Source organism: Pyxicephalus adspersus, chromosome 1 (assembly GCF_032062135.1).
Source record: "Pyxicephalus adspersus chromosome 1, UCB_Pads_2.0, whole genome shotgun sequence".
NCBI classification, from domain to species: Eukaryota; Metazoa; Chordata; class Amphibia; order Anura; family Pyxicephalidae; genus Pyxicephalus; species Pyxicephalus adspersus.
In genome coordinates this window covers 158,320,578-158,341,333 of record NC_092858.1, presented here as the reverse complement: position 1 = coordinate 158,341,333, position 20,756 = coordinate 158,320,578, and the positions used below count along the sequence as shown (strand labels likewise).

Below are 20,756 nucleotides of genomic sequence, written 5' to 3'. Positions count from 1 at the left end.
CATAAAGAACCACGAAAAGAGGTCCTATCCCTTGGCCATTGTATCAGAAAAGTATTTTATTTTAGCCCTTGCTGAAGACATATTTGTTTAGTCCTTGCTGAATTACATACTACTTTACACTGACAACCCAAAACACATAAACCAACTTAGTTCCCCTTATGCTTCACTCCATTTCACTAGCCCTCTAAAAGTGTCGTGTGGTATCTGAAACCAAGATGTGATCAGCTGCTGAAAAAAGCTGGGATTAATTTATTTACAGTTGTACACACGCATATATTATTTATTATTATTATTTTTATTATTATTAATAAACAGGATTTATATAGCGCCAACATATTACGCAGCGCTGTACAAATCATATGAAACTGGTCCTGTAGCAGCCTAAAAAATGTTATCTGGGGTTAAGAATTGTTTGTCACCTATGAGTCAATTAAAACTACCTTACATGTTCATGTAAGACTACCTCGCCCAAGCTTTAAGATTTAAATAATAATACTAAAAAAAATGGACCTGCCAACAGGATCAATTATGTTACAGGGACACAGAAAAACAAAATCCTCTGATTTAATGTTAGGAACAGACAGCATCACATAGTGTACTCCATATTTGATTTTGCCCATAGTTCCAATTTGCTGAAATGTAAAACAATCAATATGTTTTTTGTATATGTGCAGGTAGGACAAACAGAATCTATTCATTCTAATGCTAACCCAATAACTAAAATGATAACATTTATATCCTAAACTATTCTATAATCTTAGATATATATTTTGTATATAATAGTAACATTTTTCATAAACTGCATTATTACCCTGCCCATAGTCTTACCTGTCTTTTTGAGCCAAATTATCTCCAGCTTGTCTCCGATCCTTTTTGAGATTCTGGGTTTCTTTTACAAGATTTGCTGAAGACAAAAAAGGGGATCAATTTACGTCCATTTGTAATAAAGCAATAAGTCTTTTTCAGAAGTGACCCTTATACATAAGACATCTGAGCACACATCGCAGGAGTCACAGTACAGTACTGGGCATTTCCAAACTGCAAGGAGTGAGACTTTTGAGGCTAGTATCCAAACTGGAGATCCGAGAAGATTTTTATGCTTTTTTATCTTTTAATTTTGTTTCATTGGTATAGTGGTTTTATTTGTTTATTTCTGGCTATCAAAACAGTGTACTTGTGCAAAACAATTATAAAAATGAGAAATTATAAAGTAGTAAGTTTCATCCGCAGCAGTCTCCGTATACAGAATACTGGCCAAAAACTAATGTCCTCTAATTGGGAAGACTTGTGTGATTAACAGACATGTAAAATGAGCATGCACATGTTTTTTAAAACATATTTTCATAAAAAGCTAATTTCATATTAAAATATTTTACAAATCTCTAGTAGCACCAGATGACAATGACTTATCCATTTAAGACATATGTATAAACTGATCAGACTATTTCTAAAATCTGCTAAGTGTTTACACTCCACAAAAGCCTTGTTATCATTCAAACTTGCCATACCTGAATATATTGCATGCCAATCATATACTGTGAATGCATTCATATTTATTCACAATTGCAACTTAGAAAATACACACTGGGGGCCATATCTAGAAATGTATTGTAACTAATAATATTGGACATACATATCATAAATAGAACATTGATCTTTGCTAGAAAAAAATACATATCTGTACTTACAAGGTTTGTCATGAAGATTCTCTTTCTGCACTCCAGATGTCTGGATTAAGTCCGCCAAGTCCTGCCGTTTTGATATGAGGTCAGTATAGGTGCCAGCTTGAGCTATCCTGCCATCTTCCATGACAATAATGAGGTCCACTAAAGGTAGGACGGTGAGGCTGTGTGTCACCAGGATCCTTGTCTACAAAAAAACATTAGTTATAATTCAACATAAAGGAAAAACACACACTTTCTGGTGGAGAATTTTTCAAGTACAAATCTTTTAACAGGAGTACAATTTTTTTACTGGTGATGTCTGGTAAATGTCAAATTTACTGCTTTATAAATAGACCCACACAATATAAATTTGATTATCAAGATGGTTTCTTCTGGAAACTTGTAAAAAGTTCAATGTTCTCCCCAGCCCCTTTTATCTGAGCGCACCACCCAACAGTAACCACCTGGCTGTTTTTGGGTGGTTGCTGAATAATTGGGTTACAATACAGGGACTGCCCCCCACCTACAGCTTCTTCCCACCCAGCTTAAAAAAAGTTCTGGGGAGAATACAGAAGTTAATCAGCTCAGAATGTTTTTAGTAAAGAGCCTAGTATCCTAAAGCTAGAGACCTTAGAACTTCAATCTAATGGAAAACTAAGATAATATATTAAGAAACACTGCTGGAAAGTCCAGCTAATGCTTTAATCTTTACTGTATACAATAGGAGAAAACCATCCATGCAGTACAGGACTGATACCCAAATGAAGTTAGATTCTCAAAAAATTAAGATCTCAACATAACCCAACAACTTTCCAGCCATTTTTATTTAAATATATAAACCGAAACCTAATTTGATTTTAAAAAAATGAAAGCAAGGTGAAAATAGTAAAGAGCAAGAAATAGTAAAATAAGTACAGCCAATATAGGCATATAACAAGTGCTAGGAGCTATTAACATACACTAAAGGAAATTTGTGCTGAATATGTAATATTGCATAATATGTATGACATTGCTGATGCTGATCTTTCTAGCATTGCTAGCTACCTGGCTCTTATTCCAATTCAACCTCTTTAGTCTTTGAATAAGAATGCAGGTCAGGAGATCTAACTTTACATAGACTTTTCTGATCAGTAGGCTTGATCTAGGTCAGTGACGCAGAAAAAGGTGAAGTCAGAGCAAGAGGTGACTAGTTTAGGAGGGCAGCGCTGGGGCCCTACATATTCTTTTTTCACTACAGATTTCTTTTTAAACTGAAAATGATAACCTGACTCCCGTACCAATAATTCCCACTCACTTTTAACTGACAACAGGGATAAAAATAATTGTAAGGTCAAACATTGTTCTTGCAAAGGTTGAGGGCAGTTTGCACCATCAAAATAGGTCAAGATTATTTTCTAACATTCACACTTAAGACTGCAGCTCATTGCTACAAGGGCTGTTTAAAATAATTCAACCATATATTATTAAAAGCTTACCTTATTTCTTTTTTTGTGGTATATTTCTTTGGGTATATGCAGCTCTCTGGTTTTATACTTTTGTTAATACGAAGCCTACACTGTTATGTTAAATATGATGTATGCGTTGTAGGTCTGATTTTTTTGTTATGTATATCTGTTTTTTTTTTTTTTTTTTCTCCGAAAATTTAATAAAAGTGATTGAAAGAAAAGCTTACCTTATTTTTTAACAGTCCATTCTGTCCAATGACCTTATCAAATAGATGCTTCCCAACATGAACATCAACAGCAGACAAGGGGTCATCTAACAGGTAGATGTCTGCATTGCTGTACACAGCTCTCGCAAGACTGACTCTCTGCTTCTGACCACCACTTAGGTTTACCCCCTGCATACATACAAAAGATAAAAATATAGGTAAGAAACTGCATTGTACAAGTTCATAAACAGTAGACATTCTCTTATTCTGATACAACTTTACTCCATGTGTATTACTAATGTCTATTCCTCAAGTAATAAAACTTTGAGGCAATAAAGGTAGATCTGAATAATATCCATTCAGCACAGGGCTGTATATTTGCAGTTCAGCAACAATTAGGTGACATATTTCTCACTTTCTTTCCAATATAAAGTGATACACTAGTTTTGTAATAAGTATAGTCTCACCCACCCTCCAATATAAAGCCATACACACATCCTGTAATAAGTATAGCCTCACCCACTGTACAATATACAGCCATAGCATGGTGGTTAAAAAGTAAGCACTCTGGCCTTTGCAGCGCTGGCTCCCAGGTTCGAATCTCAACCAGGACACCTGACCTGATTTATTAAAACTCTGCAAGGCTGGAGAGGACACACTTTCATCTAGCAAAACCTAGAACAGATCTGGTCCAGGATTGAAAACATTTGCTAGCAATGTTTTAAGAAATCTATTTTAAGTTTGTTGGATCACCCAGCTTCACTGATGAAAGTGTATCTTCTCCAGCCTTAGGGAGAGCTTTAATAAATCAGGCCCACTATCTGCATGGAGTTTGCAGGTTCTCTGGGTTTGTGTGGGTTTTCTGCCACATTCCAAAAAAATGCAGTTAGGTTCATTAGCTCCCCCCAAAAAAATTGAATAATATTTAAGCTCTCTAATAAAGACATATGCTTTGATAGGAACATTAGATTGTGAGCACCTTTGAGGGACAGCTAGTGACATGACTATGTAAAGCGCTGTGTAATATGTCGGCGCTATATAAATACTGTATAATATTGAACACATTCTGTAATAGGTATAGTGTCACCCTCTCTGATATAAAATGATACATCCAACCTGTAATGAATATAATCTCACCCTCTCACAAATAAAAAGTGATAGACCAGTGCTGTAATGAGTAAAGGTTGACCCTCACTCCAATATAAAGTTATATTCCAGACCTCTGAGTACAGTTTTACCCTTCCCCTGATATAAAATGAAACACCTGTAATAAGTAGGTTTACCCTTTCTCCAATTTCAGTTTGGTCACCATGTGGTAAGAGCTCCAGATCAGGAAGGAGTGCGCAAGCATCCAGGACTCTTTCATAGTACGATTTATTAAAAGTCTGTCCGAATAGAATATTCTCCTGAAACAATGCATTTTGTATCCATGCTTGTTGCGACACATAGGCCACAGAGCCCTGTTTCGATTTAAACAAAAAAAGATATTAGGTAATCAGTTTGTAGGAACATCACCACTAATTTCAAGAGGCTGACTTGTCCCATAAAATCCGTATTTTAGTAAATTGTGCAATTTTAGCTAACAATAGCAACATAAAATTGAATACTCATTAACATTAAAACTGATTTACAGGTAGTCCCCGAGTTAAGGACATCTGACATATGGACGAACAACTCCTAGATATGAAGGGGGCTTCCCTGCTTGTTCGTGTGCAGGACAGAGGCTTGATGGAGGGGGTGGTTCGCATGACTTGCAAAAGAAGTTCTTTGCTGTTCTGTAACTCTTTAATGCCCAAGACAAACTCTGCAGTTGTTTCTGTTTGCATATCAAAGCACAGCTTGCTCCAGAAGTTAATGAATGTCTAGACTCCATAAAGATTTGGACAAACATCTGCCCTAATTGCATTTATTAAAATAATGTACCTTTTCTGACTTACATACAAATTCAAGTTAAGAAAAAACCTACAGTTCCTATCTCATATGTAACCCTGGGACTATCTGTACTTGTGTGTTAGAAGCTCCAGTATTAGAAGAGTGGAAAAAGTTACATGTACTGAAAACATGTTTAAAACAGAGCTAAAGTGAGGGTTCACTGGCGGTGGGAATGTCACAGTCCATAATGGCTCATTGGTGCTCTGTGAAATCAGACACAAAGCTGACACATGAGCAACATACAGATGCTAGTTCACCATCACTGAAACATTAGTGATGGTTTCCAGTAAAAGTAGAAATGAACAGGGACTGTAGTGACAATTTGCATTCTATGTTGAGGGGAGGATGGAAGGACAAGAAGAAGACGGCCTGCGGCGTCTCCTTCATAGGAAATGACTGCTGTCAATGGCTGTTGGTTATTTAGGTATACTGAACAATGGCAGGGCACAGCTGTACAGACTGTACTACTAAAATCTAACATCTGTCAGTACCTTAAATTACTAGATTCTAAAGCCTCCATAGACTAACATAATTCTGTTTTTGCTCTGCATGCAACCCTGGCAGAGATAGACCAGAGCTGGATCAGACAGGAGGTGAGGTTGCATTTCCTGGTTCCTCACACCTGTGAACTGCGCACGTGGGTGAGACACTTCCATGTAGCCCATAGCCTAGGCTGTCTTTGAAAACCAGTGGGCTGTTGTATCAATAATCTTACTTTTCTCTGAACAGTCCCATTCAGTTTATTCATCTCCCCTAGAAGTGCAGAGAGCAGCGATGACTTTCCAGATCCAACTTGGCCAACAACGGCAACCAACGAACCCTCCGAAATATTTAGGTGGAGACTAGACAAACAAAAAAAAATGTATTAGCATCATTTTTAACTTAGTAGGTAGTGCATATGTCACTACAAATAACATGGTTCAAAGTTGTACTTCTGGACCTAAAAAATTGAGCACAGTGGGCAGCCTGTCTTTAGGTCTCAATAAGAATCACACTCCTGGCCTAAAGCCCAAGTGAACTCCCAAATAAAAAAAGAAATACAAAAAAAATCAAATTAAAAGTCAGAGCTATAGTTTTCAAATCATCAGGGAAAATGAGCTTTGCTGATTGCAAAGTGCTAGGTAGTAGAGGTGTAGGACCTCTGCAAAAGAGAAAGCTCTGAAGTTACTTTAGTAGTAGTTAGTTGCATTCAGCTGAGGACATTTCACAGTATTCCAAGCTGCTCCATCAGTATTTTGCAGTTTCTATGCTGCAAGCACACCCTAATGGATTACCTATAGCAATATCTGCAGGACTTACTTGTGACACAACTAGCTTAACTGATAAGCCAAACTCTATGCAAGTAACAACTGTATTGTGGGAGGAGTACTGCTGACCAACACCATAGAAACCAGTAAAGCCCTTCTTTTCTTCCCTACTTCCAATAGAGGGTTTAAAGAATTCTTTTAAAGGTTACTTTTGATTGAATGACGGGACAATTTATTTGCTGCCAGTTACGAAATGGCTGGCAGCAAAATGAAATGAATGATGTGAAATGACAAAATGGCACATATATCTTATATGCATGTTTAAGTTAGGGATTTTCCTTCAACAATGTTTCCCAATACATAATGCTTATTCTCTTACTCTTTTAGGATGGAAGGACCATTTGTTTCCCATTGGAAGGAAGCTCCACTAAATCCAACCGCATGATCTGTATTTATAAAAAGAAATACTTTAACAGAATGACATATAGAACAGTAGGAATTATTTCACCTAATTCACTAAAGCACATGCCATGTCACCTAAAAACATAATTACTTTGAGTAAAGTAGCTTTGTTTTAATAATAATATAATATTCACCATAAGACCAATTCTAAGTATGCAGGTTAATAAATTATTTCTGAGTATAGTTTGAAACAATCAACAATTGAAACAATCAAACAATCAATATATCTGATAATAAAACTTTCACAAAATGACTGTATTTATTTGCAAAAAAGTTAAGCAATTAATGTGGTACAGTCAGTCCCCTCTTGCCAGTCAACATTGAGAAACTGGAACTAGAATGCACCAAGTATATCTTTGTGTTTCAAAAGCTGAAACAGTGTCAGACTACAAATACCCGTTATGCCCTCACTGGCATATAGAAGAGGACGTTTTCTTTCACAACTGGCAATTGAGCAGAAATGTCTTCTCCTAGCAATTGTAGGCAGGCCAATACACAAGTTCAAATAAAATAGGAGAGTTAAGGAGCTCCTCCATAAACAAGCAAATCCCGCCCTGGAATAACATGACTTTAGCTGCCAAGGTTGACTACATTAAAAAATGCCTTTATGCTATTTTTTCTAATACAATGCCACCAAATTATTTCTACTCTATATCAGCAGACACTTCATTTCACCAGGTGGTGCCAATTTCCAAAAAAAATATGGGAAGTGGATAAAGAGAATAGGAGGAAGATGCTACAGCTTGTAGAAATGATTCCCCTAAAATATCCAACAAACCTCGACAATTGTATATTATCCATAGGGCCTGTATCATTCCAGTACATATGTATAAATACACACTCATATATAGTTTGCTTTGTTTGAAGTGTTAACAGGTTCCAGGTTCCTTTTATCATTTGTTCAAGGATATTGGCAACAAGTCATATACTTGAATGACTGAATGGGTTTCCAGAAAGCTTTTATCCCAAGATTTGTTTACTCGTAATTGTTAAATACCGTATTTTTCGGACTATAAGACGCACTTTTTCTTCCCCAAAACTGGGGGGGAAAAGTGGGTGCGTCTTATACACCGAATACATGTTAAATATAATTAAAAAAAATCATACTCATCCGATACCGCGATCCCGCGATGCTGCTTGCTTCTTCTCCTCGCTCTCCTCCCGGCTGCAGCGCGTGTCTCCTCCTCCTCTGAGCGAGGAGAAGCCGACACGCATACCCCAGCGATCCCATAAGCAGGCTGATCCAGCCTGCTTACCGGATCGCGAGGGCACGTGTGCCGGCTTCTCCTCGCTCAGAGGAGGAGGAGGAGACGCGCTGCAGCCAGGAGGAGAGCCAGGAGAAGCCGACACCCGTGCCCCCGCGATCTCATAAGCAGGCTGGATCAGCCTGCTTACGGGATCGCGAGGGTACGGGTGCCGGCTTCTCCTGGCTCTCCTCCCGGCTGCAGCGCGTGTCCCCTCCTCCTCTGAGCGAGGAGAAGCCGGCACACGTGCCCTCGCGATCCGGTAAGCAGGCTGATCCAGCCTGCTTATGGGATCGCTGGGGTATGCGTGTCGGCTTCTCCTCGCTCAGAGGAGGAGGGGACACGCGCTGCAGCCAGGAGGGGAGCGAGGAGAAGAAGAAGCCCACAGCATTGCGGGATCGCGGTATCGGGTGAGTATGATTTTTTGGCACAGGGTGATCAGAAGGGGATACATTGTGTCAATGTATCCCCTTCTAATCACTCTGTGTCAATGTATCCCCTTCTGATCACTCTGTGTCAGAGTGATTAGAAGGGGATACATTGACACAGAGTGATTAGAAGGCGATACATTGACACAGAGTGATTTTTTAGTATTTTGTTCAGAATCTTTTTTTTCTAGGTTTTTCTCCTTTAAAATTGGGTGCGTCTTATAGGCCGGAGCGTCTTATAGTCCGAAAAATACGGTATTTCCATCTGGATCAATCTTAACCTGGTGCAGCATAGATTAATGGAATGATAATACAGTTCCATGTGTAAACTAAAAAATGAGCATTTCAGTGCCCCATTGTGACCTGCTCTTCTGCATCATGCAGATCACGCAGTTTGTTGGTTATTTCACATGAAGATCTAGGAAACCTTAAAAAGATTACACGGTCACTTTAAAAAGTCCATGTAATGTTCACTTACTTCCTTTATAATTAGTTTCAACATTTTCTGGGACAAGTTCTTCACCACAAAGAAAATTTTCCAGTCGTGCCAAAGAAACTCTTGTCTAAAAAAAGTAAACAAGCAAGTTATTGAGTTTGAGTAAAGAGTTTGCTAAATATGTTATACAGATTATTCAATACAAGCACACTGGGGCCACAGATATCACAGCTCATAGCAACCTTCCTTCTATTAATTAAATGATGTGCAAAAATTTTACCCTAAAACTAACTGATAATCCTTTCCTCTAATTTCCTTAAATTGATAAGGGAAAAAAATCCTGTGCTCACAGTGGAAGTTTTGAAAGTTTGTTTAGAAGAGAAAGTTACAAAGTAAGAGGGTAAAGAACAAAAAGCAAAAGTTTAACACATGTGGATACCTTGATTGCAGGTTGTAGAGGATCTAACTTGGTAGCCATATTGAAGGCCTATTTAAGCTAAAATTCTGGACAAGTGCCATCCAGGAGCTCTCAGGCATAAACATCTGACATGTTAAGTCATTAACAAGAAATTGCACAAACTGCACATTACAGCATAAGAGACACGAGTTCCAGTTATCTTGGAACAACTTATCGATTGACTGTCCTTCAGAGCCCCACAATGCCTGACAAAGAAGAAAAAACTATCCCCATGGTCACCAACAAGACATTCCAAGGACTTAGAGAATGACAAATTCTCATAACATTTTCTGGTACAATTCATTGTAGCAAGCGAACCTGTATTCTATAAATAACCGGAACATAGAATATAAGCATAAAACATTTAATTATTTATTTCTATTTCAAAATCAGTCATAACAAGCCATACAGAAGTAAAGGTCTGAGGAGTTATTACCTTATTCCACTTGTACTGAACTTCATTTTAGAAAAGGTACACCACATGTGTAATACTAGCAATACACAGACAATTTTAAAGCAACTTCAGCCAGCTTTGGATTGCAAAAGTTAACAACTACCTGTATAAGATTTTCACAGAAGTTTTGAAATAATTACTATTGTTCACATTGAACTCTTTGGTCCTTATTGCACTTACAGTTTGGATAAAAGTAGCCAAACCTATTAATATTATTAGTGTTAATAATAATAATAATCAGTATTTTTTATAGTGTTAGCATATTACCCAGCACTGTACATTAAATAGGGGTTGCAAGTGACAGACAGATACAACCTATGACACAGATGGAGGAAAGGACCCTGCCCAGAAGAGCTTACAATCAATAGGTGTTACTCTAGAAATTGCCATGTGTATGGCCAGTAATATATCAGTTTAAAAATTTTGCTGCTTTGACATTTTTTGACAAAAAATGACATGGTCATAAAAACTGTGATATTGATCAAAAGTGCCTTCATCAAGTGACAATATGGTAATTCCACCCTATGGTTAATGTTTGGGTGCAGACTACACAACAAGGCACTAAGGTAGATTCCACACCATGGTTGATCATTTGGGTGTTGGCTAAGGAACCTGGACTAGGAAAAATGTTTTTGAGTGTTGAAAGCAAAAACATACTAACCTGTACCACTGATGAGATGACTGTGGGTAAATCAAACAGTGGAAGTCGAAGGATGTTGAAGAGCGATATTGTAGTAAAAACCTTTGATGCAGTCAGGATGTTACTTTCATCAGTCAGGAAATATACTCCAAAAGTAGCAATAGAAACCTTGACAAAAAAAGCAATAATTGTGAGTTACATTTATTGTACATTACCCTGTGAAAAGATTTGAGAAGAACAGGTATAAAATTATGCTAAAATAGTCTGACTGAAATAATGTTTGTACACTCAAATAATCTTTGTACATTCAACCTTTTGAATCATACAAAATAAATAATTTATTACCATATAGACAGGGCTAATAAGGACAGGGGAGATTTAAAATTTAAGAGGCTCTACAGCAGAAATGACAAATGGCTTTAGCTATTACCACCTGTTCTCCATTTGCATTCTGCAACTCCAGGGACCAGTTTAACTTAATGAAATAGATTTTCTGCAACTCCAATGTATTTAAGGAAAGTTGCAGCCACAGTGTTGAGCAGGAGACGCCTAGCTCAGGGCCGGGTACATTGGAGTCCTAAGAGTACCAGTGGTAAAAGAAGTGAAAATCGACTCCCAGGTGCCCAGGACCTCTATTTGGAATTAAATGAAAAATAAAAGTGAAAATTGCTGATGGGTCACAAAACATCAGATTTTTTGTCTTTATACTATTTCATCCTACATTTATGACTAGTACATGTTAAATATGTCCCAGCTAAAAAATGCTTTATGTCATGTGAACAATTTAAATATTACAACTAAGGGTATATTATTTGGGTGTCTTGTCACATTTATCAGCTACAGTATATGTTCTGCATACTCAATTAGGAAGCCAGTGCATTTATGTATCTATGTAATCCATAATCATAAATGGGCTATCTTTTTACAAGGGGATTTGGATTAGGCTTCCACCAGGAATCATTAATGAAGAAAGGACAATCCAACTGCACAGAAAACATTGACATATTCCATGCTACAGCCAAATGGACAAAGTTCTGTAGCACAAAACACATCAAAGATTTCCCTGCCTTTGGATTGTGATATTTTTCAATATAGATTACAACTAAAAGCGCAGCTTCAAACTGTGCACTGTGCATGTTTGTATTTACACCTGCATGAGCTGAGCATGTCTAAATATGTGATCTCTTTGTAGCAGCAGCCATTGCAAACTTATAGTCATCTACATTAGTTTCGTCTGGAACCACATCAGACAAAGTAGCAAGTATTCTACGCAGTTTAAAATGCATTCAGCTGCTGGGAAGTAGAGATTTAGCAGCTTTTTGACACCCAGATTGCCACTTCGATGAGCATATTACTTCCCTTTTTACAGGTAGATTGTTAAGACAAAGTGACGCTCTGGTCATTGTATGATCTGGTTGGTAGAAATTTGTTACTGCATAGTAGTGCTTTCAACCATTTCTCATTAAATACCTAGAATTTCTTTTCTATTCAGTAAGATCAAATAGACAAAACATTCCTAACGGTTTAAAACAGTAATAACAAAAAATTACAGCAATACGGCTTACCAGGAAAGGAATGCAGGTGAGCGTCAGCATAGAAAATGTGGTCAGATATCCAGAAGATTTCAGCACATCCATTTCCCTCTCCCGAATATCAACCACTTTCCTCTGATAAGACGGTTCCCAGGCATACAGCTTTAGAATCTGCAAACATTGTACACAATTCATATGAACACCATAATATATAATATGACAACACAAATGGTAGGGAAGAGCCCAAACTCTGCCATCACTTTTTTGTTTGTAAATCATTGAAAGACAGTGCAACTTTATTGCTATAAATAAGGGAAGAAAAATACACATTAAATATATCCTAAATAAGCAAATGAACTAGTTTAAATTTTATTCAAAATAATGTGTAAAAGATATCATTTAAATGTAACTGCTTCAGAAAGCTGACAAAATATATAAACTATATTGTTTTATTTAATATTTTTTTTTTATGTTACACCCACTGGGTATCATTTGCTGCCCCTTAGGACCTAATCTGATCTAATACCACAATCACACATAAAAATACTCTATGGCCAGTTTTGGCAAAATCTATAGTTGGCATTCCAACACTTGGAAATGCTGGTTACTTGGCTGTCCATCTGATCCTCTAATTTCGTGTTTCTCAATCTTTTTACCATGGTGAACCCTTGAAATGACGTATATTTACTATATCCACAACTTATAGTACATTAGCTTGGTAGTCATTAGGAAGAATTCTTTCTGCATTGCAAGCAAGTGGGAAGAACGTCACCCTTACAGATAGACAAACAGATTGAGGTTGAGAAGTACTGACTTATGAATTAATATAAAGCAGGATGGAACTGATCTGTGATCTTGAGCTGAGTTAATGCCTTAAAATAAAATATTAAAGCCACTGAAACAGTATGATAACCAGATAAGCTTGAAATCGCTATCTCTATGTTTCTTTTAGCTCAGGTTTATTGAGTAAATATAAACACCCAGATCATACCCATACAAACACAAAGAGAACATGGAAACTCCAAGCAGAGAATTCCTTAATGTTACAAAACCCAGGACCCAAGTGCTATGAGGCAGGAGTGCCACTTTTTATGCTTACCTTTATTCCATGTAGGATTTCATTTAGTAACTTGATGCGTTGATCTTTACTCTTCAAATGGCTTTTCTGCAAGGAGGGAAAAGATGTTAAACTGGCCAAAATAATCCCAGGATTTTCCATAACTAACTAACAACAAAGGGCAATCATTGAGGAGTATTTAAACCAGAACAATGAACCTGCTCTATTTTACCATATATCATTAGAAAGTGTTTTGTTATATCTGTTTGATAAATGCAAAAACTACATTTTGATTCTACGTTATAGAAAAGAAAGGGAGGTGTCTCATAGACCTAAAACATTATCTCTATAGGTACAGTAGGGACAGAACAGGGTGTAAAAAATTGTCACCCTAAACAGCAAGTATGTTACTAGCAGGATTTATTATACCAGAAGATAATTTTAGATGATGCTCCATCTCATACATTCCTAAATAGTGCAAAAGCTAAAAGACAGCAAAAACAGAACCTTATAGGCATCAAAATACAGACTAATTAAAGAAAACCCAAAATGGGCATCCAAATGAATCACCAAAATTAGTGGGAGAGCGGATTTTGAGGGTTGCTGAGCTCATGCATGCACAGTGAGATCAGCAAGTTTTTTCCCAAACCCTGTCACCCGATCTCACGCTTGCGCAGTGTGAGATTGGGTGACGTAGAAAGAAGAACACATAAGAAGAGAGGATAAAATGTTGGTGCCTGGTGCTCCCTCTGTGCCAAGCCAAAAACACGAGATTTGATGGAAGAAACCTTCCGAAGGATAGACTGATCTCCAGGATTGAAGGTTTGATTTTTATGTTTTGGGTTAGTTTTGGGTTTACTTCCACTTTAATCTATAAGTTGATGCCTATAAAGCCCTATTGTTGTTGTCCTTTGGCTTTTATACATGTTACTGGAATTAAAAAAAGGGGGGAAAGCCTTAAAAGAATGAAAACCAATATTGCTACAACATCTAAGGACTGGTAAATGTCAATGTAACTATTTTTTGTGCTTGGGTTTACATACATTTCAAGAATACACATTCTTAATTCTGCTACTTAATGTCCACTGTATTTATTATCATATTTCTAACAATTTGTCCAATGTACCTTTTTTGACCTCCTCTGGTCACTTGTGGAGTAACCAAGGAGCAGCACTAAAGTTGGAAAGAACACATGGGGTGCTTAGAGAAGCTGTAAGACCCTTGTACTCTAGTTCAGCGGTCCCCAACCACCGGGCCGCGGCGGTGTTTTCAGTGGGCCGCGAGTACATGATCCATTATTGAAAACGAAGCGGCACCCAACCACCATCCGCGGACCGGAAGTGGTCCGCAGCGGTGTTTGTATGAGATGCCGGTAAATTTGTGTACGAGCAATGCGAGCACATGACATGCAGCTCGATTGGCTGTCAGATGTCATGTGATCGCTTTGAAGCAGCAGAGGTGCACAGAGAGAAAAGAGAAGACGCCAGAGTATGTCTTCTCTTTTCTCTCTGTGCGATTAATTTCTCCCTAATACTGATCATTTACGTGGATTACCACTATGCATAATCCAACATGAACACCCCATATTTTTAAGTGACCCAGGAGAACAGCCTAACAACCACCAACCAATAAAAGTGCCAAAAGAAGTGCTCCTCACTGCTTACTATAACAACTGTCAGGGCTGTTACAGTAAACAACGGGGAATAATCACATGAGTTGTGATTGTTAGGAAATTACATTAGAACTGCAAGGGGTGGTATGAAGTGAATGTTGGCCACTTGATCAACAAATGAATGGCCATTTCTGATCAATGTTCAGTTAAATATTGTTCAAGAGTGCCCTACTTTTAATAGATATCAATTAGATTCAATGCATTTATTGAATGTATAATTTATGAAAAAAGTAAACTAATGTACAACCACCTTTCAAATTAAAGCTATTTAAAACTATTTGCAAAACCTTATAATGTGATTATGCCCTAAAAGTTTACCTCTGCACATATCAATCATTTAACATCAGGTTGGACCCCCTTTTGTTTTCAGAACTGCCCTAATTCTTCATGGCAAAGATTCAGTGAGGTGCTGGAAATAATCCTCAGGGATTTTAGTCAATTTTGGTTTAACGGCATCATGCAGTTGCTGCATATTTATGTGAGCTGTGTTGACCCTCTCTACAAGAATACATTTCAGAATAAATATATTTTCACAGTACCTTCAGCTGCTTCACTTTAGCTGCAATGTAAGCATTTAGAGGTATGACCAGGACCAGCACAGCCACACCAGCCAGCACGGATGGCCCAAGCTCCTGCCAGAGGAAGACTATGGCCATGAGGATTTGGAACGGGGCCGACCACAGCAGATTAATGTTCACTGTGAGGTCCATGAGCTGCTGGGCATCTGATGACATCAAATTTACCAGTTCTCCCGTTGTAAATTTCCTCCGCGTAGAGTTTGCCAAGTTTAATGACTGCCAAAACAACAAACTAATGTTACAAAATATCCTAAAAGAGTTTAGATGTGACAACAAACACCGATATACAGCAGTATGTAACTGTGTAGCACTACAAAGCAGAGACTACCTATTTATTAAGCAAATAATCTGCTCCTAGTTTAGTATAGTTACAACCTATACATGGAAACATATACAAAGTATTAACACATTTTAGTAACATTATAATATCAAGCCAATCATGTATATATTTAGAAAAATCATTTAAAGGAATATATGTTTCCTTTACGGAAAATGTACTTTCAGTAGTCATATGCACAGAAAAGCAATTGCAAACATATCTAACAGTGGACCCCTGATTAGAACTGATTTGGGGACTCCCAGCTGAACTGATTTGCGGCTCTGTTGGCTGAGGACTGGCACATTTGCACCTCCCTATGTCCACCCCTGCAGAAGAGAAATGTTAGACCGCTTCTCCACTTCTATGGCATACAAAGCTGACCCAGTCTAAGCTAGGAAAAAGAAAGGCTCTGTTCATATGCTTAACCAGAGATTCCATTATTTTACTATGCTGTCAATCAGCATGATGTAGTAGAGGAGGACACAAGTAAATAGAACCTTTTCCTTTCTACACACACAATGTAGCAGGTGTTATGCCTTACACTCCATATTTATTAGCTGCTTGCAAGGAAAAGAATAAAAACAATGGTGAGGTGTTATATTTCAGGATTTATCAACCCAAAAAAATTATTAAACAACCTGCTTTTAAAATAAAACTGCACTAAAAGGAAGATGCAGTATCCTATCATAGGGAGATATACATAAAAGGGTTCTGGGCTCTAGGGAAGTGTGTTTTCACTCTGACCACTAGATGGTGATATAAGGCAAACTGGCTCTATCTCCATTGGCTTTTTTATTACCATTAACTTTTATTCATATAGCACCAACATATAGCACTACACTGTACAATAAATAGGGGCTGCAGATGATTAATCTGCATATTTAACAAATATAAGCAATTACACAGGAGAAGAGGACCCTGCCTAATAGAGCTTACAATATAGCCAAAGATAGGAAAAGCTTTGAGTACTAAGTCAATCATTTTGCCCAAAAGTGAAAAATATAAAAGAGGAAAATTTTGATTTGAATTTTGAAAACCTGAAAAACAGCTAACAAAATTACCAATTGTATGGCCAACCAAACTGAAGGGCAAAACAACACCAATAAGATCATGACCCCAATTTAATGTATAGTGCTGCGTAATATGTTGGCGCTATATAAATCTCGTTTAGTAATAATAATAATAATTTTATGTTGATCCAGTAATCGATCAAGATGAAAAGGGAACAGATATTGTAGTAGAAGTCGCTTTAGGCTGAAGAATTGATTTCATTGGATTTTTTGGATAAGAGAGATGCTTTACAGTGGATACATCACAAACCTGGCAATTCAAAATTGAGCACATGATGAAAGTGAACATAAGCATATTTACCCATATTGACAATGCAACAAACCCTGTGATATAGAAAGCTATTTAAATGCAAAGTTTAACATTTACCAAGCACACTTGTTGGTCAGTAAAGCTGCCCATCATTCTGAATGACCAATAGGAGGCCATGAAAGCAGAGCCAAGCTTGGGTTTCCACATATTACCAATGATTGTCAGGTAGATTTCACCAAAAGTAAACTTATGCTTTATTATATTCATATGTTTGGTCTGAGTTGTCTTGGTGTGTATCAGGTTTAATTTAAACTAAGCAGATGAATCAAGAATATAAGTTATATAAGCTAATATAGCTTTTATGTATACTTCAAGTGTGTTGGTACACATCATTTATTATATATATATATATATATACACACACATACACACACACACATATTGGTGTAATGATCAGTGGACCTTTTACTTCCAGTCTGAATATAAAAAGAAAAGTGTTGTAGCATTTGTAGTTCTACAGCAGTTGGCAAGCCCAAGTTTGTTCATTCCTGAGTAAATTACACTATTAGCCTTGCCAAGCCCAGCATGTTATATAACTGTACCTCCATGAAAACAATACACAACATTAATGATTAATTTGTGCAGTTAACTATCGGCTGCAGAAGTCACAACTTCGTAATGACTCACACATTAACCTGCACAGGTTTGTCACGCCTTAGTGAACCTTCTGAACCTTTGAAATCAGCTACCTTTAGGTATTTACTGGTTTACTACTCAAATCTGGGGAATGAGAAAGGGTTATGTGTACAAAGTGCAAAATATCATTGTGGACCAGATCAGGAATTTGAATACAGTAAATTGAAATTGACTGATAAAAGTTGCTGCATTTTGAATTAAATAACCCCACTTGTGCATGAGATGACCACTGAAATAACAGAATATAGGCCCCAGGTATAAAACTTAAGCAAAAAAATAGTTGGTGACACCAGTAGACCTTCCAACATGGCCCAACAGAACATCTGCTCCTGGTCTTTTCTTGGTCTGAAATTTACCAGTATAATATATCTTAATTATATATATCATAAGTATATCTATAGAAAAAATGTATAAAAAATGACTACTGTAGTCTGTAACATCCTCTTCCCTGGTATTCCACTAACCCGACTCTCTCCTTTACAATCTATTATGAATGCTGCAGCCAGACTCATCCATCCTTCCCAACACTCTTTTTCTGCTGCATCTCTTCTAGATTTCTACACTGGCTTCCATTTCACCTTAGAATCAAATTCAAGCTCCTGTGCTTTGCCTTCAAATCCCTACACACCTCTTATGCCACTTTCCTTTCTGCCCTTGTAAAAAAATACTCCCCTAGCCATTCTCTTCACTCATCCAATTACTTAATAATGACTTCCTCACTCATAACCTCGTCATAAACACGGCTCCAAGACTTTTCTAGAGCTGCCACTACTCTCTGGAATGGTCTTCCTCGTCCTATTTGGCTTGCTCCTATTTTCTGCTCATTTAAAAGAGCAATTAAAACCCATTTTTTGAAACTTACCTACCCATCTTCCCGTCTCCTAAAACCCTCACTACTTCCCACCACTACATATCTCCTATTGTGTGTGAGCACTGCTCATACATTTTGTGAGCCCTGTTCAGTTCTGGAAAAATCTCCATAAACCCCTATGTCTAATATATAAAAGACCTCTTTCATGAAGATCTCATTAGTTAGCAGGAACTAGATTTAATACATACTTCTAGGTCCTAATAAGTACTGCATCCCTGATAAAACAGATATATCCAAACAAAGTCAGTGGGACTTTTTAGGTACAAACATTTAAAAGTTGAAATCATAAAAACGTATTTTATTTGACCACATTACATAAAATCAGAAAAAAAAAATGTGACCATCAGATGACATTATTATTACTAATGCGATATGTGTTCCTCCACATGTTTCACATCAATTGCTTTTACAGGAGAAACACTATTTGGTACGTCTGAATCTTACTTATCATCCTTGGTCACAGTATAAAAGTTATTGCCATATGTGAAGGGCATCAGGGGTTTGGGTTTAAGACTCCCAATAGGTACCTAACATATTTGGTATTATGCTGCCGATATTGACAATCCCAAAAAAGACACATGCCTGATATCACGTATTACAGGAGCCTCAAAATGATACCACATCTTGTTGTGAACGGTTTCCCAAAGAAGACATTGCCTAGAATCGTTAGTAATAATATTATCATCTGATGGGCACATTTTTTTGATGATTTTAACTTTTAAATGTTTGTACCTAAAGTCCAGCGGATTTTGTTTGGATTTACCCATCTCACCCTTCCATTTCATTTATCAATCTACGGCAGTATGTTCTTCTTCATGGAAGAACATACTTCATCCAGAAGAACATATAGGAATTGAAAATGATATAGGAAATATTTTGTTCAGCTTTCCCGGATCCAATAGGTATTCCCATGTGTTTGCATTTTTACCTTTTTATAGATGATTCCAATGACAGTCGTTTTAAATTTCACCGCAGTCAGCATGTTGTAACGTTGGTAAAGTTGCAGGATCAAAGTTTGCAGAATGGTGACCATGAGAAGAGACACAGCAAACATGTAGCCAGTCCTGGAATCATCTGATGGGTTCTCACAGAAAGTTATCATCTGCCTGCAAGAGAAAGGATGAAACATACTTAGCTTACCTATTGGATAAATGATGAACTGGGGGGGGGGACAATATGGTGTAGAGTACGTTCTTGACAAGACCTTCAACCGCTTAGGCCACCTTGACATAGGAGGTTTTATCTACTGAAATACTGGGCTCAGGTTCCTTCTTCCTAGGCCCAGAATGTTAGGTAGAAATTGATGGCATGAATAAGCATGTTTATTGCTGGTTTTATATATTATACCCTGTGTATGCTGTCTGAAACATGGGCATTTAGACCGTAAGCTCCCTATAGGCAGGGCCACCTCCAAATTTGTCACAGCATTGTTGTAAAATGACTTTGCCTTTTCCTGCTCTGTACTTCCTACCCAGTACACAGTATGCCTAAAATATCTGCATTTCTTACACTTGTACCATCTAATACAGTGTTTAACCCAGAAATGTTTTTAAGCTGTGTGGGAAGAAGCTGTAGGCAGATGGCAGCCTCTGTATTGTGACCAACTCTTCAGTAACCACCCAAAAACAGCTTGGTGGTTACCGAAAGTGCAGGGTGCTGCGCCCGGCTAAAAGTGGCTGATCACTGGTATTGTATGTAAGTCTCACGTGTGCCTCCAGAGCTGGCACTATATAAATCTATAATATTTAATACAAATAGTTAGCAAATGTTTTGAATCCTGCACCAGATCCATTCCAGGTTTGCTGGATTACCCAGCTTCACTGATGAAATTGTATCCTCTCGAGCCTTGAAAAGCTTTAATAAATCAGGCCCATTGTGTTTTTAAATCAGCTCTGCTTGAAGAATAAGTGTCTGAAACATGTGATATTTTAATATAACTTTGTGATATTAAAATATATTTTTGTCCCCCCTCTTTATTCTGTGAATAAGAAGATTTGCTCGTTTCCATTCTTGTTTATTATAAACTGGTGGCTAATCTCACTTTATTTTTCATCAGACAGCTCATGGATTTGTTTAATCTAGTGCTCCATTTTAAT

At 37.4% G+C, this 20,756-nt stretch overlaps 1 protein-coding gene across 2 annotated transcripts in view; it reads right to left on the bottom strand.

The window, feature by feature from the left end:
• Positions 1–20,756, bottom strand: part of LOC140344781 (multidrug resistance-associated protein 1-like) — a 45,979-nt gene that overhangs the window by 13,954 nt on the left and 11,269 nt on the right. For both annotated transcript variants that reach the window (XM_072432001.1, XM_072431993.1), the window contains exons 5-16: positions 19,589–19,766; positions 15,416–15,670; positions 13,247–13,312; positions 12,181–12,318; positions 10,637–10,783; positions 9,107–9,191; positions 6,874–6,940; positions 5,963–6,089; positions 4,599–4,775; positions 3,337–3,504; positions 1,689–1,869; positions 829–904 (exon numbers count right to left, since the gene is read on the bottom strand). In XM_072432001.1, the coding sequence (XP_072288102.1) occupies positions 829–904; positions 1,689–1,869; positions 3,337–3,504; positions 4,599–4,775; positions 5,963–6,089; positions 6,874–6,940; positions 9,107–9,191; positions 10,637–10,783; positions 12,181–12,318; positions 13,247–13,312; positions 15,416–15,670; positions 19,589–19,766 (1,665 nt within the window). The remainder of the gene's footprint in view (positions 1–828; positions 905–1,688; positions 1,870–3,336; positions 3,505–4,598; positions 4,776–5,962; positions 6,090–6,873; positions 6,941–9,106; positions 9,192–10,636; positions 10,784–12,180; positions 12,319–13,246; positions 13,313–15,415; positions 15,671–19,588; positions 19,767–20,756) is intronic.